This window comes from Macrosteles quadrilineatus, unplaced genomic scaffold (assembly GCF_028750875.1).
Source record: "Macrosteles quadrilineatus isolate MER2022 unplaced genomic scaffold, UCM_ALF_1.0 Scaffold_1__1_contigs__length_201487025, whole genome shotgun sequence".
NCBI classification, from domain to species: domain Eukaryota; kingdom Metazoa; phylum Arthropoda; class Insecta; order Hemiptera; family Cicadellidae; genus Macrosteles; species Macrosteles quadrilineatus.
The window spans coordinates 169,552,442-169,564,818 of NW_026542594.1; the positions used below are offsets into that span (position 1 = coordinate 169,552,442).

A 12,377-nucleotide genomic window follows, 5' to 3' on the forward strand; every position below is an offset into this window, starting at 1 on the left:
CTAGTGGTGCTTAGGTGTACAATCTAAAAACTGTTTTAAAACATGTAACATTATTGCTAAAACATTTAACACATTTTAGAATTAGGCAACTATTTACTAGTAGGCCTACAATGCTTTGGTTCAAACTATTAGGCCCAGATAAAAACTTAGTCTATGTCATCATATTTGTACACGTAAGTTGGACGGTTCAATGACGAACATTTAATTTAAAATCTATGAATTAATTATGAAAGTTACGATGGTTGATGACTGTATTAATTAATGGTTTTGGTTTATTACGACATTACAATTAATTCTGTTTTCCGTGTTTAATATGAACTTGCGTGTATTTTAGCTTATTTTCGTAGAGGTTTAATTATTTATTACCAATTAAACTAAATTTTGAATATTTTTCATATTCTATTATTTTCTTTTATACTGATGGCATTTATATTTAAGATCGAAATCATAAACATTTAACTGGACATTGTACAGTTTAATAAAAAACACTTTTTCATGAATTTTTAATTGTCTTTTAATTACTTTGGGCTGGTTATCTGCTAAAAGTGGAATTGATAACACCCCACCGCAGCAAACCTGCCGTCTAAGCGAATTTCCATTTGGCTGAATTGATTTTCAATTGATCTATTTAAATAAGGTTTAACGAGTAGGCCTACCTAGGTTTGCTGCTACAAGGAAACTAATAAAGTGTGTTTTTAGTAAAATATTGATAGCTTACTATAAAATAGATAAATTTGCCAAGTTTGATCAAAATATATCCATAAACAAGCAAACTACAACATTTGACAATACTCTCCATAAGAACAACATAGGAATTTTAAATTTACCATTTGTTTAGTTTTCTCCGTAACCAATAACCGTACAAAAACACTTTGATATACTGAATTGTTTGTTTTTTTAAGCTCTTTAAGAAGGTTTAGAGAAAAATTGGGAAATTTTGTGTTTTTAGGGTCAAAAGTGAGAAAAACCAATTTTTACCCCATAAAACCCCCCATAAACCCCTGTTCCCGTGGTCCGATCATGCTGGATCGCGAACTCATTCAAGTTTATCCCGCCTTACACCTTCAAACCAAATTTCATCAAAATCAGATAAAAATTACTCAAGTTATCAAGTTCACGGACACACATATATATATATATATAAATCTATAGATATATATCTATATATAAAAATTTGAACGAATGGTGTTTTTGGCCTCTGGGGACATCGGTAAATCGGTCCCGGGCCTAAGTCTTACCATGAGACCTACGGTAATAGCTACTTCCCTATAAGGAAATTCGCTAAAAAATAACATTTACCAGTACACGATTTACATTTATCGTGTTTATCAAAATCTTTTAATTTTGATGATGATGATGTATCTTTATAGACACTGACATTTTGAAATACGGCAGTGTACGATTATTTTGTCGTACAAGGTTGGCAACGCTCCGAGCAGTGGGCGCGGCCGGGTTAGCGACTTCCAGGGTTAGCGAATTCCACCGCGAGACAAAATCGAGTTAGCGGGTTCCGGAGTTAGCCAATTCCTGACTGAGACGGTTAGCCAGTTCCAGAGTTAGCCAGTTCCGCCACACGACCGAGTTAGCGAGTTCCTGAGTTAGCCAATTCCTACGTCTCAAATGAGTACTACTGTAATGAGTCTACTGTATGAAAATGCAAACAAATCCTAAGGTAATTACATTTTTGAATGTTCAAACTTTTAGAGGACATTTAGCAACTGAACAAATTCAGCTATGGTGTAATTATATCAGAATAACTATAAATTAATCAACCGCTTAGTGGCCGAGGATTTAACATTGCATCTTTTTCATGTTTCCTTCATTTAAAAAGTCCCCTTATAAAAAATGTTTTTCATGAGCACACAGCCCAGTTAAAGATCGGTAAATATTAAAATGCTTGATTCAAGGTGCAACTTACAAACAAACCACTCAATCTTTCATCTAAGTTGTCCACCGTTTTTTACACTTGTCTTTCCTAACAAGCTCTGCCACAGAACATGACAAAGACAGAATTTTCATCCTCAACCAAAGATGTCTCCTGGCCAGGGTAACAGTGCCTTAAACTACCGAGTCCTTAAACAAACAACATCACTAACAACACTGGTCGACAAACAGCGCAAACCTTCTGTTTAAAGCTTGACTTCCAGATTGCAGCACATGATATAAGTGTTCAGCCATTCGTTGAGTGATTGACTACAATAAATAGTTGCATGTACAGACTTTTTATATATACTCATAATGACCAATTGGCCTTTAACACTCCAAGAGATATAAAATCAAAGACTTACAGTAAAGTTCTCGGCTGATGAGTAGTCCTCATCTAGGTAGACTCTGACTCTGTCAAATAACCTCAATTCCTCGCTGGTCATCAGCAGTCTGCATAAAATACAATACATTATACAAAATATATACAATATGTAAAATACACAAATTCAACAGTAAGATGTGGGTATGCCTGATACCTGGTACATTTTTATTATAGGTTACGTAAGAATTCCACGATCACACTAAATAACACTGTCGGGGTTTTTCAGAGTAGAACCTATTCACATTTTGTAACATGGTGTGCTATTGTTTTGACATTGTTGCGGATGGCCTTCATTAGAGAAGTACAGTAGTAGCGACAAACAACATTAGTGCACCGTTATGGTTAGTGATGTGATATGGTTTTTATGCTGAGGACCACAGTAGTACCAATAAATACAAACCATTAAAAAAGCGAAATGCTAATGGAGAATAGTCAGACTGGAATTTTGCCACCGAAATAAGCTTCGTGCGGCAGCCGCTGCAGCCGAACTACTCTATCTTACTCTCTCTCACACAGTCGGTTGACTTGTCTGCATGCTCGTGATAGTCTACCTAGCGGCCGCCACGGGATCTATCCAAAATTCAAATAGTTCCCGACTGAATTTTTAACAAAGGCATTGCGCTTCTGAAGGGGTTTGTATTCATTGGTAGTACGCAATATGCTCATAGTTGTTCTATTAAAATAACATCGGTTAATTTCAATCAGCTGTGTGTGGCAGAATAAAATTAATAGCTTATCTAACTGCAAATGAATAAATAATATGAAAACATTATGGTTTTTCTTTTGGTGCCACATAGTAAACATTTCAGTGACAATTTGCGGAAAGAATCATTCTTTAAACAGCTGACTAGTATTTGATAAATAACTTAGTAAAATTTGGGAAAGAATGTGTTTAATATAGTGCAAAAGTGAAATTTTGGAAGTTCATTGTTTTATTTGATGAAAATAATATGCCGGTGTTCTAGTTTTCCTTGAGTAAGCAGCATAAATTGTCATTTTGAGAACAGGCAAACAGATGGACAAAAACTCATTTTCGACTCAATTTGGCTTTCTTAAACTGTAAAACACAATCATAACAAGTTTCAAGATTCTTCAAAATAAACAGATAAATGTTTTTTTTTACTAGTACATAATAACAAAATCTTACAAAAACATCACTATAAAACATCAAAGCTGCACTTTTTTATCATACCTACAAAAATAATAGTATATTTTATCACTTGAGCATTAAGTGACTCTTTTAGATCCAAACTCATGTTTTACGATTGAGACAAAGCTGAGGTCGGAAAATGAACGAGGATTGAAAAGACACTTTTTACACGGGTAAAGCGTGACAAACTTATATAATTTTAACTTTTTATAATTTTTATTTAAAGATAACCAATAGAAACTTCTTCTAATTTCTTTTCAATTTAATTTGCCAGTGCAAACAAGCAGCTGCTTAGTAATGATCATTGTTTAGTCTAGTCTATTACGATTGTGTTAGTTTCCATTATACTATCGATTCGATATGTCAAACTATTTACAATAAGGCAACAATAAGCTACAATTGGTTATACAATCAATACATAATTTTATACATGCGATTGTTTACAATCAAAATTTACAACTGAGTTGACAACAGCCGATTTTTACTCCCTAGAGGCTAAAAACGCTTTTTACTCCCTTGAGAGTAAAAATTCAACTTTAGAGCTGCAACACATGCATTAAAACGGCAGTTTTTGCTCCAGTATGACAAAAAAACGTTTTCTACAACCAGGAAATAACATTGAGAACTAATGTGAGATTACTTTATTTGCATTAACCAGTCAATTTATTTCTTGTTGAAGAAGATTTAAATGGATTTTAAATAACACAAATCTTTTACTAAATCTACTCAGCGGCCAACCAGAGTCTTTGGAATGTTTTAGATAAAAAGTAAACAATAAACATCTAAACTTATGATAAGGAGATATTTTCAAATGTTAAAGTTGAACTTTGCTAAATGTCAAACAGCACAAAAGCAGTATCGATGTAAGAATATCATACAATAATTGTTTCTCATTAATTTCTTTTTCTCAGGAATCACAACAAAATATGCTTACAAAGTATTTCTTACAAATTCAGAATAAATTAAGTCATCCAATTTTGACCACAGTTATAACCTTATTGTGCTGTTTTTTTTTATTTTTATCTTACAACACCAATACCACAATTTTTTATTTGAAACAAACTGTGCTTTATTGTACTGAAACTTTAAGTTTGCGATTAACAACAGTTGCTAACCTTAGGTTTATCCTACTGAACTAAAAAGATAATAAAAACGATACTAAACTGTAACAGTAGGTTATTTACTTGTTATTAGCTTTTTGAACAGCCTTTTTTAGTTTCAAATTTTGTACAATCAAAGTCAAATAAAATTATGTAAAGTAAACTTTCCATATTTTAAATATAATGAGTTTAAAATGTTTATGGTGTAGTAAACATGGTTTTCTTATATTGAATTTTACAAAAGTTTCTGTAAACGTTTTGAGACTAAGTTTCAAATTTATTTGTCCTCTTGCTACATGTTCCAAATTGTTTATTTGAAGGTTTGCAATTGTTGTAATACTGTATAAACAAAAATAAAAACATTAAATTGCATATCACAAATATCTAATAAAACACCTAAACTAAACAGAATTTTAGTTAAAAAAAATATATTTTAGAGTAAAGGTGGGAGTTGTAAGATAAAAATCTCTGAGTTGGAAAAACCTGGAGGTAATCACTCATATCTAGAGGATAAAGGGACGCTTTCAGCAGAAAATACCTTCAATTCACCTCACCACCTCAGCCCGGACACTTCTCTTAAAATGGACGTCAATAATTACAACTCTTCACTGGTCGAATCTTTAAAGGTTTTTACAATTCTTATCCTTTTTAAAAAGGTGGATTAATAATTTTATTTATGGAAAATATTTAAAGCAATATTTTACAAAACACACATAGCATTTCAATCTGCATTTAAGAAGTTAAAATAAAATAAAATATTTTATAATGCTTTAGTTAGTACAATTTCACTGGAGCTCAAATATTGAAAATTTATTTTTAAGCGATTTAATTTGCCTTTACTAAAACAGTTGTATGCTTATGCTACATTTATTATAATTACTTGCTATTTAAGTGTTTTGCAGGTTTTTATTGTTAATAATGGCCTGTTAAATACCTACCTAACTTATAAATCAATTTGGGTGTTTTGCAAACCCAAAAGCTTCATAAACAGCACCCTACTAAACAAATTACACTTTTGAAAGTTAAGAAGAAAACCATTCTCGTCCTTCCCAAACTGAAATTTTAATCCCAAGCTTCCCTTCATATTAGTGGCCTGTTGCTGAGTGATTTTTCTGTGACATGCAAAGTTTGTAACATGCAATTCCAAAACCATGAATTAACCATTAATTAAAAAGTCAATTTTGAAAATCTATAACTTGAATGAACACATGAATGAAAGATATTCCTAAATGCTAAAAAAAACTTGGACTTCATTGAAAATCTTACATTGAGGCGGGATTGATTCATAACATGCATTTTTCTATAGACTTTCAATACTTTTTTATTAGAAGAGTTTGTCTTAAGTTTTAAACCAAGTATTTTTAGTACCGTAAGCTAAGATTTTACAACAAACTTTTTTTATCTTTTGTGTTTTCAAGTGATTTTTTTCCATGCAATTTTGTATAAATGCTAATTGTAAGTATTTTCACATAAATGATCAAACAATCTCATATAAATTGAATCAGTGTGTGGTGTAATGTTATCCAGCTAGAATCTTTGAAATCTTTGAATCTTTGAATCTAGATCCTCATGTCGTCCAAGTAAGTGTGAAGGAAGGACATGAGAAAATATTGACAAAACAAATTGATACAATTGATATACTTAAAGCCAATCAAACTAACTTTCATATGGTTGTCCGAACAGGTATTCTTGTCAATTAAAGTGGGATACCAATATTAAAATCAACCATACCGATAGAACAGTCATGCTACCACACGGAAACAACACACAACACATACTTGTGTGGCGCACCTGACAAAGTACTCGACGTGCTTCATACTCTGCTCGTAGTTCTTGCCCCCCACCTCCTGACAGTGCAGTGCGAGAAACTTAGGCTCCAGCCTTGCCACCGTCTGCAAACAATAACACATGATAGATATTGACAATGTATACTAATAAACAGCTGATGTTTAACATAAAGTTGACATAAAACAGCTGATTACTAATAAGCAGCATCTCATGTGCTGTAAAACAATTTAATCGGTATGTATTGCGGTATTATAGCAATTTTTACCAATGACGCTAATATTTTTTTAGCTATGATGGTTTTAATGGAATTTGAAATTACAAATTTTTAAAAGCCGCAATTTTGAAATCGATCTAGTGACAGAAACAAAGTTGCATACAATTATTCTACCTATTAGGGTGCACACTTATATTAAAGTGGACGTTTCTATCTTAAATAAATCTTGCGTTATTAAATAATTTGTTATAAAACAAAGACAGAGCGACAGATGTGAAAACTAGTCACTGGAAAACAATTTTTCTATTGTGAAATATATTTGTCTCAATCTAAGGAACAAATTTGTATTAAATGTTCCAGAGTTCCGGGACACCCTGTATATAATTTGAATTCAAAGTAACATAAAAATTAAAAGTGGACATTAAATAAAAAATGGTATTTTAAATTATAGTCACAATTCTTAAATTAATAAGCTAAATATGTAAAAATAACTTAAACACTAAAATAAAATAAAAATATTGCATGATTTTAATATTTTATAACTAATAAATAACCAATATCAAATTAGTTTTAGCTTATGTATAAAATGGGAGTATACTGGCTAAAATATGGAACAGAAATGAAATGACACTGAACAGTCGTTACTTGCAGAGTGACTAAGATCCGCTTAAGTTTAAGCTTATTTCAGACTTAGCGTTTCTACCCATCTGTCACTTCCTTTTGTTTCATACAGCCACTTCTACAGCCAGGCATTTTAATTTTGAACTATGCTTTGAATTATAAATTAATAATGCATCATTGCTTCAATACTTAAAAGAATCTTACAAATATATGTATTTAGTAAACAACAAAATATATTATTTGAATTTACAAATGGTTGATTGCAACCACTCCAATCCAGGAAATAAATAAAATCTGTTTTGGTATTTTTGTTGATGATTTCGTTACGCAACACATAAATTAAAAACCTAACATGTACAACATAAATTTAAACCTTGAATGTAGGTTATGTGTTATGGCCAACTACTGAAGAGGGAAACACACATCTCCACTCTAGTTGTTTTTGTACGAGGTATTTGTAAACAAATATTAACTATACACAGCTGGAAAATTCTAAATCATCCCCATCTACTGGTCATTATTTCGACTACCTACTCTACAGTTCTCTGTGTAGGGTTTTTCTTGATTTTCCAGATTTGCCTGGTTTTATTTACTAATAATGTTATGTTTTTGACCTGGGGAAGGAACCAGATTACATACCCTGAAACCTCATGAATACTTAAGTTTCTTAATAATCCTGGTAAAAAATATCCATAGTCTGAATCACTTTAATCACTTCCCATTTCATATATGTAATTGATCAATATTAGCATAACTGATGAACATCAAAAGTTTAACAATGACAAACAAAAAAGTTTAAATTAGTTAAATAACAAACCATTAACAGAAAAGGTACTATTTTTCAGCTAGATTGTATTTTTATCTAGCAAGGACAGAGTAAACCAAATTGATCAGTTTACACTATAAATGAAAAAGTTAAGGTATATTTTTACATTTCAAATCAGAATATAGAAATGTCCAATTTCAATCATGTTTAATCACGATGAAAGCATTGGATTAGCTACAATGGTAGATATGCCATGTAGGTGGACCGGCTGTAGCCAAGTTTTATTAAAAGAACAAAGCAACATGTAACAAGTAAGAACATGCACTCGTAAGCAGGGGCGTCACCCAAGGGGGGAGCCTCCCCCCCAATCATCTTTGAAAAGTGCAAATGTTGGGTATTAGCGAATTTCCCTATAGGGAAGTAGCTATTACCGTAGGTCTCATGGTAAGACTTAGGCCCGGGACCGATTTACTTTTTCATTTTGGTGTCCCCAGAGGCCAAAAACACCATTCGTTCACATTTTTATATATGTATATATATATATATATATATATACACGGCCGCGCCCGGGAAGCCAGTCACATAAAATATACACTGGAAGTCAGTCAGTTGCACCCCCCAATATATTTCAAGACTATGATATATATATAATATATGTTGGTAAATATCTTAAGCCTAGACATATCTGAACGTATATATCTCTTTTTTTCTTAAAAATACTAAAATATAATTACGTAAAAAATGCTATGCTAATGCAGTCACCACCGCATTTGCATGGGAAAGCCAGTCACGTAAAATTTGTGCTGCTAAGCCAGTCACTATATATTTTACCGCATACCACTGGAATCCAGTCACTGAAAATCCACCCGGGTATCCCGTCACTTCAGTCACTTTCACCCCTGCCCTTCTACTTTGTGATATTTATTTGTTCTACAAGCTTGAAAATCCGCACCTCAAACAAATGGATTATGCTTCAGGCATTGAGCACTCTCATAACCCATCTTTCGCACTTCATTTTAATTAGTTGTCTTCCAGATTACTTAACAATTACTATTCTACAGATTAAATACCTAAATGCCAATGTAATCTTTGGTCGTCTTAATAGTCGTCCTGGCAACTGTGGATACAAATATGTACCGTACTAATTCGCAAGCGTAAGGTGGGAAGTTATTGCTTTATAGTCGCACAATTAGGCCTATTGTTGAGTCCTTGGAGGCAAGCGGCCATCTTGGATGATTTCAAAAAGCTGCAAAATTTATCGTCCAAAAATATTTTTCAAACACCAAAGTGTTTATAATTTAAATAGCTAGTATACTGTGGGATTAGAAATGTTCTTTGTAGTTTTGAATTATTCTCCAAGGGAGTCCATAAAATAAGTTAACGGTCACGGTCATCTTGGAAAAAGGCCAACTAATACGAAAATAATATCCTGTGTTGCGCGGGCCGTAGCACACAAATAGTTTTCCCGCCTCAAACAATCAAAGGCGTGTGGAACAAGGCAAAATTCTTGTCTCTTTTGTGGCGAGAGGTAGGGGCGAGCCTAACGGGTTCCATTGATGGGCTACCCGGCTACCGACCGACCTGGGGTAGCGACTATCGAGCCAGTGGATGGTTAAAGGTTCTGCCGGTTATTTCCATCTTATTGCTGGTTCTCGAGCTTTTTGAGCTCGTTGTACAGTGAAATATTACTTCCCTATTTTATATAGCCACAATCAAAGCGATTTTTACAAGAAAGAATGAAGATATAGACTCAGTGATGTGTGGTTACTTAATTAAATCATGTTCCTAGATTGTTTACCCTTTTGTAAGAGCCAATAATCAATCAACTTATATTTCTTTATTTTTCGATTTATTATCTATATCAATTCAAGAGGTAGCCCTGTACCTGGTTAACAAATATACCGATTAGATTTAACGTGTTTTCTTTGAGTTACGCCCCATGGGATTCCAAAGTTTCACAATGTTTACATTTTTGAAGAATGTAGATAACAGAATGTTTAACGAAGTCAGCTTTAAATGCTGTCAATAAAGTTCTTTGATTTTGCGGTCCAAAAGGTAGAAAAGATTCGATTTGTGAAACTTTTAACTTTTGCTACGGGCCTGTTAATTGGAGATTGTGACATTCTTAATTTAAGGAAGTAAACGTGTTAACATGACGTGTTTGGATTGGGATTTGAAATATGTGACGTGTATCAAACTTTTTCTCTTCAAAATCCTCTCCGATGTAAAACACAGGTACGACAGCTAGGTTTATTAGAATTCAAAAGTTTTTTAATTGTCTTCCAATGTTTAGAAATTATTTTTCGATCAAGTTGTTTAATGAATAAATAATTGTTTTGCCAAATTATGTTTCGAAAACAGGAACTAAAAATAGATCAGGAAATAGATATTTTAGTTCAGAAAACAAAGCCAATCAAATAGGCCTACGTACTTTTTAAATAAAAACACTGGTCAGATGGTTTTTAACTTTGCTGTTTATTTACTTCAATAAATTTCTAATAAAAATCACCACAGGTACTAATCTATATAAATAAAATTAGAGTTTTGTCTGTACATTGCTCAGAATCATCAACTTTTAGATTATTTTTACGTTTTAAACATTCAAGAATCCGAAAAAAGTTTCATCTCAATTCCGTTATTATCTGAATCATCAATTATTATCTCAATTCCGTTGTTGTCTATCTTCCGTCTGTCACGGTCCAAAGGCCATTTTACGCGGCCTTCTCCTGAAAACGAGAGTACCTATCAAGATCCTCGAATCATTTTAATGTATTCACTGGATTGGCGAAAGTGTCTTTAGCTATTAAAATATGGCCTCGCTACTTTGTAAAAAAAACTTACGGACGTTTAAAACCCAATTTTGTGCGATTTTTGTCAAGTTTTCTCACAATGTTTATCACATAATCATCATATGAAATAGCGAACAGCTGTTCGGATCAAGATTATTTTTCTCTAGTTGTCACTGATATGTTTAAATTGAATATTGTTTACAAATACCGCAATCATTTCAGATCAAGTTTCAAAAGCAAATCCAAACCAAGTTGGATTAAAACCGTTTTTCCTTACATAACGGATTTAATTAATCGCAAGTGCAATAATGTGTAGGGTAACCGTAAATGAAAATAGAGCGTCTTTGTGTATAGAATTTCTATCGAGTTTTGGGTTTATAACCGGGGAAAAGACTTTGACTCAGTGTTCTATATGCCTGGGAAACTTACATTTTTTACATAAGCGTTACCAATAGCTTACATATAAGGTTTCAACTCGTTGACGGCACTTCAATGGTGGTTGTGTAAAGTGTTTAGAGACAACTGCAGTGGGTGATTGTAACAGAGGTTTACGGATTATGCTCAAATCGTATTTCTAATGTGTCTTCTCAACGCTATGTGCTGCTCGCTGGACCATACGTCCAACAGACCAATTATCCATCTCTTGGGTTCGTAGGCTTAAACAATTATTCATAAGTTGGTAGCGCATATAACTCAGTGTTCCGTACGGACAGGCCAAGAGCACCTTTGATAGTGAAATTTCCAACCTGAATGTTTAATGGCGAGGTTGAGGTATAGTATTTTAACTATATATCGTTTGGTTAGTTAGGTAAGGTTAACCTAACCTAACTAACCAAACGATATATGGAATTAAACAATCGAATAATCAATATTACTAATTTAGTTGTTTGTGCCAACAGATATGGAAGTGTACCCCTCATAGATCTATTACGCATTTTTTTTTACTTGAAACTGTCAGATACTGTATTTGTTTGTATATAATAGTTTGGCTAGCATATCTGAAAATATGCAAACCAATAGTTTTTCTTTATTTAGGAAGGTTTCAACTGACCACTAGAGGATCCCCGTGCGTAGAACGGGCACACAGCTAGTAATTAATATTTAATTAATACATCTTATCTCACTAATATTATAAATGTGAAAGTTTGTGTGTTTGTTTGTTTGTTTGAAGTTCAATCACGCATTAACTACTGGCACAGAAAATATACTGTTTTTAATTTATAAATAATTTGTCATATTGTGCGAATCTTGGCGATTTGAATTTGGTAATTTGCTTTTTTCTGCTGTTTAGGTGCAGTGGTAGAACATTGTTATGGATATGGTAGATGTTTTATACTATATTATACCGTAAATTAAAGAAACAACACGACGAGTGTCGTTGTCAATAATGTCGTCTGATTCTGACTGATGTCAGATGTTACACTGAATCGGTCACAGGGATAATAATTAGTTGTAACCTCCCACTAGCTTACCTAACTAAGTTTGAGTGTTGCTATTTGCAGTGTGGGATGATTGCACTGGACAGTTTAGCTATCTATTTCAGAAAAATAAAGTTTAAAATAAATCAAATTCTAGGATCTGTTCTTAAGTTGTGGCCGTTTTGAGATGGATGCTTTCAGAGTTCAGTTTAGCCTAGCCTGA

The 12,377-nt window shown here is 32.9% G+C and overlaps 1 protein-coding gene across 1 annotated transcript in view; it reads right to left on the reverse strand.

Annotated features, from left to right (window-relative positions):
- Positions 1 to 12,377, reverse strand: part of LOC128989649 (inositol polyphosphate-5-phosphatase A-like) — a 96,898-nt gene that overhangs the window by 23,986 nt on the left and 60,535 nt on the right. Inside the window, exons 3-4 of the mRNA XM_054411614.1 lie at positions 6,350 to 6,450; positions 2,289 to 2,376 (exon numbers count right to left, since the gene is read on the reverse strand). Of these exons, the coding sequence (XP_054267589.1) occupies positions 2,289 to 2,376; positions 6,350 to 6,450 (189 nt within the window). The remainder of the gene's footprint in view (positions 1 to 2,288; positions 2,377 to 6,349; positions 6,451 to 12,377) is intronic.